General features: G+C 54.5%; 1 protein-coding gene across 1 annotated transcript in view; it reads left to right on the top strand.

The window, feature by feature from the left end:
- PLEKHA6 (pleckstrin homology domain containing A6) overlaps positions 1 to 16189 on the top strand; it is a 128509-nt gene that overhangs the window by 94238 nt on the left and 18082 nt on the right. The window contains exons 7-15 of the mRNA XM_060129179.1: positions 2961 to 3163; positions 4673 to 5155; positions 6322 to 6838; positions 7319 to 7405; positions 12248 to 12328; positions 13244 to 13312; positions 14541 to 14621; positions 14909 to 15058; positions 15837 to 15932. Of these exons, the coding sequence (XP_059985162.1) occupies positions 2961 to 3163; positions 4673 to 5155; positions 6322 to 6838; positions 7319 to 7405; positions 12248 to 12328; positions 13244 to 13312; positions 14541 to 14621; positions 14909 to 15058; positions 15837 to 15932 (1767 nt within the window). The remainder of the gene's footprint in view (positions 1 to 2960; positions 3164 to 4672; positions 5156 to 6321; positions 6839 to 7318; positions 7406 to 12247; positions 12329 to 13243; positions 13313 to 14540; positions 14622 to 14908; positions 15059 to 15836; positions 15933 to 16189) is intronic.

Genomic DNA, 16189 nt, shown 5'->3' with positions numbered 1-16189 from the left:
CTGCTCTAATTTTAAAAAAAAAAAATCTTTGCAGAAAGTTAGGAATTGAATTTCATTATAATTGAAAGCTACAAACCTCACAGAGACACAGTTTGAGGGAATAAGGGCCCAGGGAGATGGCCTCACCTGCAGTGCTCAGCGCCACTGCTCGGAACCCCTGGGGGATCCACCCATCAAAGACGGGACTGCAGCTGTCTCATCCTAGGCCAGTGTTTTTCCACATTTAAAAATTCACGGCCCATTAAAAACAATGAAAATTCCATGCCCTTTTTGTATTTTGTGATGCAAAGATCATAGGTTCTTTTTCATTTTCCAAATATAAAATTATGATCTCAACCATGCATCTTCTTAGTACAAAGCCCTCTCTCCCCCAGTTGAGAATTGCTGTCCAAGACCCTGAAAACCCACAGGTTACTACTCGAGGGCAGCATCTGAGTTCCTGGGGCCCCAGAGACTCTGCCCTTTCTGTCCTTGGGCTCTGGTCACCTGGCCACAGAGAGGTGGGCAGACACATAATGCTGCTCCGGGGAACAAAGAGGGACTTCTTAGGCACATAATTAGTTTCCAGCCTCCAAGGGTCCTGTCTGCAGAATGAATAATCAATAAAACACTGGCTCCAGGGAGCCGGATTTTAGCTGGGGAAATAGGAACAGGCTGTTTAACCAACAACAAACAGGCCTGCTCTACACAGACACGCACACACCCCCACACAGTCAGACAGCCTGTCTTACCCTTCCCCTCCAGACCTGCGTGCGTGTGCGCGCGCACACACACACACACACACACACACACACACACACACACTCCAGCTCGGGAGCTCTGCCGGCAGCCCCGTTAGAACAACGTCCCGGTGACTGACACACCCCTCCATAAACCCCAGATCTCTGTGCCCATCAGCCCCTCTCCTTCCCTTTCCCCTGAGGAGTGCACTGCCTCTTTAAAACCCAACTCGGAGGGCTGTGCTCAGTGGCCCACAAAAGGTTCGGATTGTGGCTATTCAGTGGCCTTTCCCCAGGGAAGGGAGGGGAGATGAGACAGATGGGAGGCTTGTCCTGCTGCGGCCACCAAGCGAAACCCTCAGATGGCCAGTAATGAGCCAGCACTGTTCCCACCCAGCCTGCTGCTGAATGGCCTTCCTCTGTCCCTGCACAGCCCCGTGGGGGCTCTGTGGGCTCGTCCATGGGGGCACCTCCCTCAATTCTCTGGTCCCCTTTCATGCTTCCAGGCTGGTGCCCCCTCCTGGCTCCCCATCAATCACCCTGTCTTTTCCCAGGCCCTCTGCCTTCTCCTGTCACAGCTGTTGTTCCCGTGCCTTTGCTCTCTCCTTGTTTCCCCATGGGTATGTTTTGTCCTCCAGCTTGACCGTGAGCTCTTCGAGTGCTAAGAGCATGTCTTTGCTTCCCTGTGACTGGTGCCCAGAGCAGAGCTCTGCACACACAGGATGCTCACGGGATGCTTAGCAAAGTAATTATTTGCTGCCACTCCTACCAGCCCTGGACACACCCACTCGTCCCACCTGGGTGTCTCTCCCCTCTACAATAACCCTGTGTTCTCCACCCCAGAGGGCTTGCCTGGGCCCCTGCTCTCCATTTCCCTGTGCAGTTTCGACCCCCAGATCCCTCTTTAAAACTTCACTGGCTTTTCGTCAGCACCTCCCTGTCTCTGCCTACCTGCTGGGCAGCTCTGCTGGAGGGTGGGGATTGGCCGGGATCCAGAGGAAGGAGGCCCGTCTCTGTCCTTAGAGAAGTAGGATGCCCCCTCACTGGGTAATGGCTCCTGTGCAAAGACACGTGCTGGGGAAGGTGCTGAGGAAAAGTGAAGGTCCGGCTGGGAAAGCACTCGAAGGGTGTGGATTTGACACTGTTGCTTAGGAGAACCCTGGGGCTTGGTCAGAGGAGCCCTGTCTTCTCTCCTTCCAACCCCCAGAGACCCAGGATTTAGCACCCAAGGGGTCATAGGCCAAAGTGAAGTTCACATCGGAGACTCTTAAACACTTTGGGATCTCTCATGTTGAATGGGATGAACAAGGCTAGCTGCTTTTTCTGGGAGACTGGTCTCACCTAGGAAGTGTTCTGAGACCCCAGAAAGGATCCAGCACTGGAGCGTCTTTTCCTCTTGGACCCTCCCCATCAAACAGATGCATCAGTTAAGGCCAGAGCAAAATCTCGAGTTGTTTACAGTTGCAGGGCTGGTCGGGAACAGAGCTAGGATTAGCACTGGGCTGCCTGCCCTGCCTTCTCTCCTCGAGCAACCCAGGTTTGCCGGGTGCACGCTGTCCACCCCCACTCCTGGTGGGCTGACCTGAGCCTTGCTGGGTGCCGTGGTCCCAGTGGTGACACTGAGTAGAAGGGGCTAGTCTGAATAGCTCCCCACTTCCCTCTGTTCCTCGACATTCCTGTCACGTCTCCTGTCTCTCCTTCTGGTGTTCGGTTGACCTGTTCTCTGCTTCTCCTCCTTCTGGCCGCGTGAGGACCCCTCCTCTGGACAGGAGCTCGCTTCTGGGTTACCGCCTGCTGCGCCTGCTTGCAGCCGCCAACTAGGTAGCGTGCTCTGACCGTCTGTGCATGCCCCCCGTGTGCCCGCGCTGTCCCGCTGCGCGGAAGAGAGTGCCAGCTTCTCGGAGGCTGAGCTGGGGCCGAGACTGGCATGTGGTTGGGGTAGGGGGGCATCTCTCCCGGGCACGGGGTAACTGCCCTTCAAAGCAAGCATGGAATTTGATGGGAGAGCGGGCAAGGTAATTGTCCCTCAGGTGGGGCAGGTCAGCTTACCTGCCTGTTGGGCTGCCTAGTGGTGTCCAGAGAGCTAGTCGGGGCAGATACGTGGGTGCCAGCTGGGGCACTTGGGACAGCTGGGGGCCTCCTCACATTGCCCCGAGCTCCGTATGGGGCGAAGAGCCGCAGGTCAGGGGAATGACCTGCCTGACCACCTGCCCTGTGGGCGTGGGTGTCTTCTCCCCACAGGTGACTGTGTGCTGGGTGGACGAGGCTGGGGACAGTTCCACGCACTGCCTCTCCCCACAGGCTGAGCACGCCGGGGTCCGCACCTACTTCTTCAGTGCCGAGAGCCCCGAGGAGCAGGAGGCCTGGATCCAGGCCATGGGGGAGGCTGCCCGAGTACAGATCCCCCCAGCCCAGAAGTCAGCGCCCCAAGCTGCACGTCACAAGTGAGTGCCGGGGACCGGGCATAGGTGTGAGGACTGCTATTAGAGAGAGAGGAGGAGTGAAGAGGTGCCCATCTCTGTGCCCTTGCTGAGCCCAGCACGTGGACTTGAACCTCTGAGAACATGTGAACCAACTCCTTGCCTCCCAGCAGGGAGGCTGGCTAAGTGAATTCGGAGCCTGTAGTCTCTTTTCCCCTGGGCAGCTCCTCCTCTTCTCTCTGAGCTGGTGGAGGCCAAGAGAGAAGCCAGGTTCCATGCGGGCCTGGCCAGGAGCCAAAGACCAGGGTCATTCACTCGTTTTGTTATGCATACAGCCTTTGTGGGACTCAGGTTTGAATCCCAACTGGAACACTTGCCCACTGTGTGACCTGAGTGTAAGTTACTTAACCCCTGACCCTCAGAGACGATAATTATAATCCTACCTCATAGGGTTGTCGTGAGGACTCAATAGTGTGGGTAGAATGCTTGACATGCAGCGAGCACTCAGCACGTGACGCTCCTGTCACTTCACCCCGTCATCACCCGCAGTCTCAGCACCTGTCTCTACTTGAACCGGGCATTGAGTCTTAAGTTAGATGTTAGCAGGGATCCAGCAGAAGGAAGTTTTACGGTATAGACTCCAAGTCCGTGTACCTGTCTTGAAAACGTTTACCAAGCAGTGTCTCAACAAGGATGCTTGACTATGTTGAATTGGGGAAGGTGTAGCGAAAACATTGTCATGAGATTCCATCTTTGCTTTGACCAAGGGGTGGAATTCCAGAACTTCACTCCTTCTTTTCATAAATATTTACTGTAAATAGAAATGTGTATAGGGTGCCAGGAAAACAAGGTAGGAAAAGTCTGACAAGCTCCTACCTCATGGAGCTTATACTCTCATAGAAAGTCCTAGAAGATGCTTGTTTGGGAGGGGAACTAGCTTCTCTCTATGCCTGTGAAGTTGGAGGCAACGGCTTCAGCCCCTGGTGCGCCTGCCATGTTTGATCTCACACAGTCCTACCCAGCCTGCCAACGAGGAGCCCAAGACTCGTGGAAGTTAAGTAACTTTCTAAAGGAGAGAGGGCTGACCTGTCACAAACCTCTGTAGCTGAGACACCAAGGATGGTTCCGATTATGCATAGTGTGTAGTGCACACCAAGTGACGGGGGCTGGATCAGGAACAGACTACAGGAGACACCTAGTCTGGGTGAGGTTAGTCTCGGCCATAGCTAGGAGGCTGGACTCAAGGAGTTTCAGCAGAAGGGAGCGGAGGGTGACACACGAGGAGGAGACCAGCAGGGCAAGACGAGCACATGTGCACAGGCAAGCTTGGATTACGCTTTATAATTGCCCAGGCTGGAGCAAGTATATAAAATGGTAGGATTTAGGAAACAGAATTGGAATTCATTGAACCCTGTTTCCATCACTGCCTTCCTGTCCATCCTTCTCCACTCCTCTTCTCCTTCCCAGTTTCCCCCCACCTGAACTCCACGCTGGGCTGGAGTCCCTTACAACATCTCCCTTGGCATCCCACAGCCACGAGAAGCCAGACTCTGAGAACATCCCACCCAGCAAACACCACCACCAACCCCCCCAAAACAGCCTTCCCAAGCCTGAACCAGAGGCCAAGACTCGAGGAGAGGGTGATGGCCGAGGCTGCGAGAAGGTGGAGAGGAGGCCTGAGAGGCCTGACGTCAAGAGCGAGCCTCTGGTGAAAGCCAATGGTGTCCACGCTGGACCAGAACCAGCCTCAGACCCGGGCAGCCCTTACCCTGAGGGCCCAAGGGTCCCAGGAGGTGGGGAGCGGCCCACCCAGCCCAACGGCTGGCAGTATAGCTCCCCGAGCCGGCCGGGGAGCACAGCTTTCCCACCTCAGGACTCAGAAAGTGGGGGGCAACGGCGGAGCTTCCCCCCACGTGCCAACCCCGACAAAATCGCCCAGCGCAAGAGCTCCATGAACCAGCTTCAGCAGTGGGTGAACCTGCGCCGAGGGGTGCCCCCTCCTGAAGATCTTCGGAGGTGAGGCCTGGTGGGGTGGGGTGGAGTGGGGATGGCGTTCCGGCTGGGGGCTGGGGCTGGGGGAGTGACAGGGAGGCACCCTCTGTTGGAAACCTTCTGGAAGCCAGGCTGAATTGGGAAACCAAGAAAACCCCAGGATTCCCTGCTTGCCCAGATGCTTACTAACCCCATGGTTCCCTCTGTAGAGTTTGCCCCCTGCCCCTGATTCTTGCCGTCTCTGCCTACTTCAGAGGAAGGGACAGAGCACCCAGTGCCTCCCACAGGACGCTGGGCGGCCTGAAGCATGCAGGCAGTCGCAGCGAGGGGCCTTTAAAGCTGTCCAGCCAGACGTCCGTCCGTGCTTCCCACCCTTGTATAGCGTCCAGTGTCTCTACCAACGCGAGACTCACTAACTGCCAAGGCAGCTCGCTGCGTCTTTGAAGCTCTGTTTGCAAGCCATTATTTATAAGCAGTTTTTTAAAAAGAAAACCGTTGCCACTCATTGGCCCTAGTTCTTCCCAGTAGACCAATTTACTTCTTTATCCAGTGACTGGCTCTCAAGTATTTGAAGACATTTATTGGACCTGATTGTGTTCATCAGGGCAAGGGGGGCTGCCGCTCCTTCCCTGGGGGTCTGGGAGGGCAGCTCACTGTGGTGGTCTGCCCTGCCCTGGGGAGAGCGCCTCACTAGGGTTGAGTCCCAGGAACGGACTGGTTGGCTCCTTGACAGGATCATAAAATCAGCGAAGGCATCCCTTTGTCCCTCCTCCGTTGTCCCCCTCCAGGTGCCTGGTACACTCTAGTGTTCTCTCTGCTCTCAGCCTCTCTGGAAAGAATCTGATAAATTGGTTCATGCTGAGATAGAGATGGCTAATAAGGCTTAAAGTTTCTCCCCAGGGAGACAAAGAGACAAAGATGGAAGCTCTGAATGGTGAAATTTCTGGCCTCAGGGAACTGGTTGAGGGGGAGAGCTTTGAGGACAGGTCTTTCCTTGCACTTCTGGAAACAGGCCTCCGTGCCTGGGCAGTGGGCGCCCCCGTATGCTCGCAAGGTCAGCCTAGGGCACCATTCACCTCGTCAGACCCCACTCTAGGCTGGAGGACAAGGAGGAGGGGCTGGGGCACGGGCAGGTGGCTGGGGGCGTGCCCATTTTGTCTGGCTTCCTTACAAAGTCCTCTCTGTCTCAGTCCCTCTAGGTTCTACCCTGTGTCCCGTAGGGTCCCTGAGTATTACAGCCCCTACTCCTCCCAGTACCCTGATGATTACCAGTACTACCCGCCAGGCGTGCGGCCGGATAGCATCTGCTCCATGCCGGCCTACGATCGGATCAGCCCACCCTGGGCCCTGGAGGACAAGCGGCACTCCTTCCGGAATGGAGGCGGCCCCGCCTTCCAGCTGCGTGCGTGGAAGGAGCCTGCCAGCTATGGGCGGCAGGATGGTACCACCTGGATCCCCAGCCCCTCCCGGCAGCCTGTCTATTATGATGAACTGGATGCCGCCTCCGGCTCCCTGCGACGCCTGTCCTTGCAGCCCCGTTCCCACTCTGTGCCCCGCTCGCCAAGCCATGGGTCCTACAGCCGCGCCCGCATTTTCTCCCCCATCCGCTCACCCAGTGCCCGTTTCGAGCGGCTGCCACCTCGCAGTGAGGACATCTATGCTGACCCTGCTGCCTATGTGATGAGGCGATCCATCAGCTCCCCCAAGGTGAGCCACCAGCCTTCCCCTCCTTCCTCAGCCCCTGAGATCCCCCAGAAGCCTAAGACGATCTGCTGAGAAGAGGTGGGGATGCAAGGGCATCTGGGGACATGGGGTCACTGGGCTGTGTCAGCAGGACCAGGGATGCTGCCCAGGGGAAGCCACTGGCCCTGCGGTTCTGTCCATAGGAGAGCTGCCTTGGGGGATTTGCCTTGCCCCTGAGTAGAAACACTGCTCTCTGTGCCCATCCCCAGACTGTACCAGGAGCCCTAATTCTATATAAGAGGACAGAGAGGGTTCTATTTTTTCAAATCTTGAGGACCTGGACAGATCACTGCAAGGATATTGCAATGGTTAAAGGCTGTCCATTTTAGTTTGAAATCTGCTCCGGGACAGGTTACAAACATCCCTAACCTTGAACTTCAGTTGGTGGGGAAGTCCATATCCCAGCCGGACCCCCTCACCTCTCCAATCCCCTTTCTCTTCCAGTATGATTACCTGGGAGACAGGCGGCCAGTCCCTGCAGGACTGTTCCCCTACAACTACCCACCATCCCCCACGGTCCACGATAAGATGGTACGTCCTCTCCTCCCACTCCACTTCCCCTCAGGACCTCTCCTCCCAGGGCGGGGCCAAACTAGGGCAGACGCAGGGATGCTCTGTGCCCAGTGCCTGGCCCGTCTGGTCTTTAGCAGCCTCTGGATACCTCCTCCCTCCGGCCTGGACTCTAACACCAATATAGAGAGTGGTGTCAGTTACCCCTCCTCCTCTGTGACACAGGGCAGAGGAGCAGGGACAAGATCTGGAAGCGTGAAACGTCCCCATTCTCTCAGTCTCAGAACAACTCCTCTCCAGCATGCAGAGGGGCCTGGACAGGGTGCTTAGGCTATGGGCTGGGAAGAAAAGTTAAGCTAGAGCTCCCAAATCAGGCATGATCTTCTAGTCTTCTTACCCCTAAGCATACTTGCTTCAAGCTCGTCCTTGCCTGGAATGTCACTTTGGGGGAAAGAGACTAGAAGCCGGATTGAGGAAGAAAAGATTTTCTATACTGTGTCTCCTCCTACTTTCACTCCCCTTTCTACTTGTGTCTCTTCCGGGAATTTGTTCTCCTGAGGATTTCGGTCTCCACCTGGAGAACTCGATGCAGATGCTCCGCCTGGGGAGCTGGGGAAAACCACTGGAACCAACAGGCAGAATCCTTGTCTCCAACGGCCTGTCACTGGCCCCTCTCTCTGAGTCTTCTCTGCCGGTGTCCAAACTCTATAGCCAAGACACACAGCAAATGCACCCATCTGGAAACAGTGGATTTTCCAGAAAACTCAGAAAAAGCTCCAGGAAGTGCTGACTAGATGGCTTCAGTGGTGCTTCCCTCTCCCAGGGCAGGGCCAGGCCGACCCAGGAGCCTCGGAGTGTGTCGCTTCTCTCGCTGGGCTTGTCCAGCAGACAACCTCTGTGGCTGCCCGCACCCTTCCCCCCTCCCTTCCCTAGACTCCTCAAGGCCAGAGAGGCCTCTGTTTGTCGTTGCCCAGCTAACTCTTAACTGCTTTGCTTCCTTTTTATTGTTTTCTTTTGTCCTGTTCCTGTTTGTTTGTGTTGCCGTTGGGCCTCGGGCTCCGGGTAGGATGAACTTTTAGACCTTCAGTTGCAAAGAAACCTAGAGTATTTGGATCAGCAGGTAGGCAGAGCTGGTGCCCCTTACCATCCCCCTGCCCTCCCTTCACGTCTCCCTGCTCCTCCCCGCCTTCTCATCCCCCATCCATCTGACAACCTTTGTTGGCAAAAACCGGGACACAACAAAGTGGCTTATATTTTGGTTTGCACCTTCACACCCCTTCTCTGCAAAGCCCTTTAGAGCAGCTGGGAGTTTCCTGGGGAAAGGAGAATTGTAAATTACCACATGAATAATTAATGTCACCGCCTATTTGTTCGACCCAGATGGAACTGCCCCCAGGGGGCAGGCGGGAATTTGCATTTTTGCTGGATAGAGTTGCAGAGACAGGGAGGAGCTCTGTGCTGGGGCCTAAGAGGCTAAGGATTTAGTTCAGCCTGAATCTGGGAAATTAGCCTATCCTATTCCACAGGTTGTGGTTAAACTCCACATTTTGTAAGCGAAGGACCACAGACCTGCCCTGCACTGATTTTTTAAATTATGGTAATTCGGTATATATGTTAGTTCCTCTGCAAAGTTCTTTTGTATGCACGGCTCATGTTTTCCTGAGAACTCAGTGCTGTAGGCAGAGAGAGTGTCATCAATCCAGTGTTACAGATGAGCACCCTGAAGAGGCAATGAGTGTCCCCAAGTGATGAAAGCAATCGGCTGCCTGGGCTCTCACCTTTGGCTACCTTGCCTTTTGAGACTAAGGAGGCTGTGATACTGGGTTTAGACAGGCCAGGGGTCAATATGCTGGGCAGTTTGTATGAGCACATACTCATATTCAGATCTGTGCTACAAATCATGGGGGACCTGGATGTGTACCAGATCCAGGTGGAGGCGGCCTGGGGTGGTGGAAAGAATAATGTTAGTAATAATAATAATAATAGTGGCAGCACTTACCGTAATGGGATGCTTCCTCCATGCCCTGCACCATTCTAAGCATTTCACAGATCCTAACCTTTATAACAACTCTGCAACGTAGGTATTGTTATTATCCCCGTTTCATAGGGGATATGATGAAACTAAAGCCCAGAGAGATCAAATAACACGCCAAGGACACACAACCAGTGAACAACAGAGCTTGGATATGACTCTGAGCTTTTGACTCGGTTTACAGCTGAGGAAACATCTAACATGTGAAGAAGCTGGGGTTGAACCTCATCAGGATGACTTTGTGCTCTTAACATTGTAGAGAGAACCATAAACTTGGTATCAGAGGACGTGGCTGCAAATGCTGGTGGTTCTAGTCACAAGCCATGTGACCGTCATCTCACAGGGTCTCCGTGTCTCAGTGAGGTCGTCCTCATGGGAGCCCTTGGGTACTGGGAAGCATGATATACACATTTTAATCAGCAGTGATGGCTTCTGGCCCTCAAGAACATTGCATCTTAGTCCCAGAAGGAGCATGTGGTGTTGACACCGTAAGCATTCTAGTCCATGTGGGGATGACTCCCGGCAGGCCCTCCTCCCCGCAGCCCATCCACACTGCTGGCTTTCCAAGCATTCAGTGCAGATGGCAGGGCCCCTTCCTGGGGGCTTCTTCCCTCACAGAGGGGCTGGGGGCTTCAGAAATAACCTTTCAGAGGACCTCTTCCTAGATAAACAATAATACTCTTAAAAGGCAGTCTTGTATGATAAGAAGAGTCCAGAACATAGTCAGACACTGCACTCTAGTTCCAGCTGTGCCATTTACAGGGATTTTTTTTTTTAAACCTTGGTCTCTCTGGGTCTTTGTTTTCTCAATCATGAGACGGACGTTGTAGGACCTGCCCTTTCTACCTCACAGAGTTATTGGGAGAGTCGAGTGAGAATGTATATGAGAGCACTTTGGCAGGCCTTGATGAGGGCTAGTGATTGCTACTATGATTATTTTATTGTTCTTTTTCTTCCAAAACTCAAAAATATTAATTGACCACTCTTGACCCCAGTGCTGTGTATAAGGTGCTGGGTTAGGTGCTTTCTCACGAAATTTCTCTAACGTTTCGGAGAGACAGAAGGTGGCACACAGGAATCCTCCTAGAGGCAAGGCCCACATGGGCTGAACGATCCTGAAAGCCATAGCATGTATGGGGGCAGGCCAGGGTGAGAAGACCCCTGCTTCCTCTATTGTTTTAGATCTACTGGTTGGGGAAGGAATGAGATCTGTGGGTGACCAAGAAGAGCCTGGGCCTCCCTTGCCCTCTCAAAGCCTGATGTGTTGGTACATCTGCCTTGTCCTCCACACATACACATAAACACCACACACAGGACACACAGGTATGACACACAGGCAGCCAACATAAACATACACGTACCACATACAATCACACATACACCACACTGGCACACCCCATACACAACAAACACAATCTCATCCACACACACACGCACGCACGCACATGCGCGTGCACAGGCTCTAAGAAGATGAGCACTGACTTGAGTTCAGATCCTTACAGAAAATGTGGTTGATATACTGTTGACTTTTAACCATTTTGCAAAGACTCAACCTCATATTACGATTGCTCTTTTAAAAGCCTTTTAAATCACACTTTATATCATAGAAAAAATTCCCAACTGGGCTAAAGAAGTAGCAAAATCAGATCCTAGGAAAGCCTTTTAAAATGCTCTAGAGCCTGTGAATGGGGGTGGAGGGGTGCCCCTCGCCCTGTCTTGTACAGCGCGCAGAAGCAAGGCTGCTTTGGGGCTGCCGCCTAAACAGGGCAAGAGGGAAATAGGTGTGGGTCCAACAAAGATTGGGAAGACAAGGGCAAAAAACGTGGGGGTTCCCTGAACTGTGACCTGAGAAGATCTGCCCTAAGGTGGCTCCGTCCCTTCCCTTACTCACTGCCCCTCCCCAAGAAGCTTTTCCTGCACAACTCCCCTCTGTCTTCTGCTGCCTTCTCCTGGAGATCCATTGAGTTAAAGGGACATGGCCAAGGACACTCCCTAATATGTTTACATTTGACGCTGTCACACTGGAACCAGTGGGGGAAATGATGGCATTCCTGGTTGATTTGGTTGGCTCGTCCTCCCTCCCTCCCTGTCCCTCTCCCTCACCCTTCCTCTCTCTCTTTCGTTTTCATCTGGCAAATAGTCTTTCCCCCTCCATGTTCCTGATGATCCTTGAAGCATAAGGATAACGTGTTGGGAGAGCAGTGTTCCAATCTCTGGTGTCCCTTTAACGTGGCTTACTTGCTTTGGCCTCCTTGTTTGCTCCCTGGCGCCATCCCAGATTGGCATGGATGCTACCAGCCCAGCTCTGGAAACCGTGTTTAGCAATACTTTCTACTCTAGAGCAGAGGTGGGCAGGGTTTGGGAAGAGAGACCTGTGCCTTCCCAATGTGACGGCCCATCCAAAGAGCCGGGTCACATTTTCTTTAACGTTGTTTCATTTAGTTCAGATTTTGGGAGATCGGACTTTCCAACTGCCTGTGTGGTCTTTGACCAAACCAGTGTGAGAAATGAGAGCCGGCCCAATGGGATGAGACCCACCACACTCAGGCGCCCTGGGGAGGTGTCACTGGGCTGGGGCCTCTTCAGAGCCACAAGCGAGGGCACGGTGGCCTCCCAGGTCCCTTCTGTGGGCTTTCCTCAAGGGCAACTTCAGTGCGGGTCCTGAGATGGAGTTCACGAGGGTGAGTGATGGGCAAGGCCAGGCAGAGGATGCTGGAGGCCTCAGGAGGAGCTGTCCTTTCCTGTTTCCTGGAAAGCAAGCACAGGCGGGCGTGGGGAGACATCTCTCTGTGGGTCTGAGTTTGAATCGTCTGTTCCTTCCTCTGCTGCAGATGAGTGAGAGTGAGACTCTCATCAGTATGGTGAACCGCATGGTGGAGAACTCCTCCCCCAGGGCCCAACTCTTCATGCAAGTAAGACCTCTGCCTGGCAGCATGGTCCCTGTCAACACCATTTTTCAGCTGCTTGTGCATGGTCGCGTCCACCCATCAGGGATGAGTCCACTCCGCCTGCTCACCTGCCAGGCCTCATCTCCCAGGCTCAGCCTGGCCTCCCACCTTTCTTTTCACTGTGTCTCCCCCATTCTTCACGTTCATGGGTGAACCCAGGCCCGTTTCCCAGGCCATCGAAATAGCCCGCACTGACATCTCACGCCATGCAGGGATCGCAGGCTGCTTTTTAGCGTTCAGGACTTCTCTTTCATGTTTGGGTCTTCTTAACAGTTGTTGGGGTGAAGGACACGACGGGTGTGATATGGAACCGTCCAGCGACAGAGTTGTGTAGAGTGTGCTCTCATTGCTGCATGTGACACCAAGGGCAGGCGCCTTTGCTGGACTCAGAGGCACTTCTGGTTGAGGCACAAGCCCTGGGGCTGGCGTTCCATCTAGTAGGGTGGTCGTTCTCAGATTCTTCCAATGCTCATTCTGTTCTCCCAGGTCTTATCCTTATCAGAACAGCCAGGACTTAACTCTTGTTCTCATGGTTGTTACCAGTAAGCCATTTGGGAGCTACACAGCCCTGGAGCCCCTCTTGGCAGTAGATTTTAGACCTTAGCGGAGAGGAGATACAGAGCACGAGTGAGCAGCATCTCTACCTCCAGAATCAGCCCAGGACGGTTGGGGCGGAGCTTAGGCCGGGCTGTCCCACGCTTTCCGGCCAGGGGGCAGAGCACTATAGCTCAGCCCAGGTCCCCAGAACAGATGCTGCCTGAGGCGATGGGACTGTGGTCGGTGGCAGGAACGGAGCGAGACTGTCAGCGCTCCCGTCCCTGCGTGCCCTGCCCGGGCTGCCCTCTGCTGTGGTAACCGGCCTCCTTCCTGTTCCTGCAGGTCCCTCCATACCCAGAAGTGTTCCGGGACAGCCTCCACACCTACAAGCTAAACGAGCAAGACACAGATGTAAGAACAGCTCTCCCGCTGCCTCTGTCCACTCCAGCCCCTCCCGCTGCCCTTCTCATCCTCACTCTCCTCCGTGGGGGCTTCTCCTCCGTCCATCTCTCATCTCCTGTGGCCCTTCATACCTTTCATTCCTGTCCTCTCTCACCGCAAAGACAACATTCTGCCTGGGCCTCCTCTTGTTCTTACCACTCACCCCTACCTCCCACCATGGCTGTGTGTGTTTCTCCACTGAGTTCGAGGCCCTCTTATCTACAGCGCTGGCTTGTGCTTATTTCAGGAGCACAGACTTCGTTAGGAGGTAGAGCATGTAGTCCCCAGGTGCCTGGAAAGAAGAATGAGGCCTGGCTCCACCCTCAGGGAGCTTCTGGGCAGTGGGAGGCCCAGGGAGCAGCAGGCGGCAGCACAGGATTCATGTGCTGAGCGGACTGTAACAGGGTCTGCAGTAGTGCGGGGTAGGGGGACCGCGTGGGCTGCTGGAGGCCGGGGACAAAACAGGTGGCACGTGAGCCGGGCCTTGAAATAAAGGGCCCAGAGGACAAGATTTGGCCCACTAGAAAGTAGCCAAGCGGGTATTTGAGGAGTGGCATGGATAAAGGTGTGGACGCAGGAAAGCACAGGTCTTCCCAGAAGACAAGTTTGGCCTAACCTGCCTTGCCTAGGTAGCAGATCTGCCCAGCAGGCAGGGGAGACGCTCTGTACAGGCAAGGACCAGACCTCAGAGGGAGCCACCGTCAGCCATCCTGAGGCTCTGGAAGGAGGAGGGGAGATCAGGGTCCTGTGGGACTAGGGAACCAGTTTACATCGTTCAGCGGTTTTGCTAAGACTGTTGTTCAGAAACCGGCCTGTGCCTCTGATTCATACACACCTGGAGGCCCAGGAGGCGAGGCCGTGTTATCTCCTGAACCTCTTGTGAATTGGAACCCCAAGAGGATGGGAGTGCAGAAGCTTAACGTTTGGCTCTCAGCCCTCTCCCCTCTCAAGCTGACTCGTTTCCTCAGAGAATAAATTTGTCTCCCCTCCCAATGGGTCTTTGGAGAGTCCCCCGAGGTGAAGACCATCTTCCTGTTCCCAGGAGCCTCCAAGGTCAAGGTGAAGGCCCAGGGTTCCTTGGCAGGGAAGAGGAGGTGGTATCCAGAGGCCAGGCCCTGCCAACCCAATTCCCAGGTCCCCATCAAACCGTGTTCTTCACTCCCTTCTTTCTCCCTCCCTTCCCCCTTGGGGCCCCCAGAAGCTGCTGGGCAAGTTGTGTGAGCAGAACAAGGTGGTGAGGGAGCAGGAACGGCTGGTGCAGCAGCTCCGAGCTGAGAAGGTGAGAGCCATGGGGTGGCCCTGAGTGGGGCAGACGGGGGGGCTGGCCCAGAGAAGGTGTAGATTGCTATCTCCATCCTGACTAAGCTGATGAAGATTTGCCCCTCCTTAAATTTCTGTCCTGCCCTTAATCAGACCTGCTGAAGCTCTTCTGGGGACCTCAGCCAGTGTGAGGGAAACCTCCACTAAGCTGCCTGGTTGAACCCCTAGGGCTCAGGCCTCTGCTGCTGAAAGCCCAGGAGAGGAGCTATGAAGGCCGCTCATAGCCATTCCCCTGCCTTTCTTCAGGAGAGCCTGGAAAGTGCCTTGATGGGGACCCATCAGGAACTGGAGATGTTTGGAAACCAGCCTGCCTACCCAGAGAAGCTGCTACACAAGAAGGAGTCGCTGCAGAACCAGCTCATCCACATCCGGGTGGAGCTGTCTCAGGCAACCACGGTAACCTGGGAGCTGGGTGTGCGCTCCCACCCTGGCCAGCACCTGCAGGGGGGAGCCACCCTCCCAGCTGTGCTCCTCTAATTCCTGTTCTCCTCTGAGGCGAGAGCAGGGTGCTGTCTGCGAGAGGGATAAACAAAGACCTTAACACTGCCTTACAAAGAGGCAGCAAATGTGCCAGGCTGCTCATCCCACTGAGTCTCCACCAGGGAGACTGGCTTGCTTCCCACAAGCTGTATCTGCACCAGGATTCATTCAGGACAAAGTGAAGTTGAGGGCCACTTATTTCCTTGGCTGCTCTAACAGCTTTGCTGCCCACCTTTTCCGCTCCCCTGGAGAACCAGGATACCGGCAACACGCCACCCTGGTTACTTCCCAGCAGGCACAGGGCAGACCCTCTGACACAGAGAGCAGCAGCAAAAGCCCCAGGAAATTGTGGCCCAGAGGGAGGAAGGTCTCTAACCTCCAGAGAACAGGCACCCTCAGGTCTTTCCTTTTTTGCCCTCTACTCTCTATCACCCAATCTGGGGAGAACAGGAGGGGTGTGAGAGTGAGATTAGCCCCTTTGGGCCTGCCTGCCATCCAGAGAGGATTCCATTTTCTCTCTCTTTGGGCATGCAGTAGGCTGGGCTGTTGCACCTCCTAAAAGGCCAGTGTTTGGCTGTCATCAGAATGTCTCAGCCCAGGGCCCTCTCCTGTCCCTCTGGTACCCGGGCCCTGAGGCAGGACGAGGAGGGGCGGATTGGCAATTGCAGCTTCTCAGTAAGCCCTCCCCTTGCAGGCCCTGTCGAACAGCACCGTGGAGTATGAGGGCCTGGAGGCAGAGGTCTCTGCCCTGCACGACGAGCTCTGGGAGCAGCTCAGCTTGGACTTTCAGGTGAAGAGGCCCACAGGCAGGCGGGGCTGCTGTGTGCTTCAGGCCCTCCTTTGTCATTTTGGCCGAAAGAGGCCACGGTGGCTTCCTTTCTTGCTTTAGAAATTTCAGAGACTTATGACCAGGAGTTGGTCCTCAGATGAAAGACAAGGTTCAGGGCCTCTTAAAACAGACTCTGAGTTTCAGGGTGAAGATAATGTGGGATCGTTCTTTAGTTCCATCAAATCATGGGGGAAGAATAAAAGTTGAAGCATGGGAGA

Source organism: Lagenorhynchus albirostris, chromosome 2 (assembly GCF_949774975.1).
Source record: "Lagenorhynchus albirostris chromosome 2, mLagAlb1.1, whole genome shotgun sequence".
Taxonomy (NCBI): domain Eukaryota; kingdom Metazoa; phylum Chordata; class Mammalia; order Artiodactyla; family Delphinidae; genus Lagenorhynchus; species Lagenorhynchus albirostris.
This window is presented reverse-complemented; position numbering and strand designations above follow the sequence as displayed.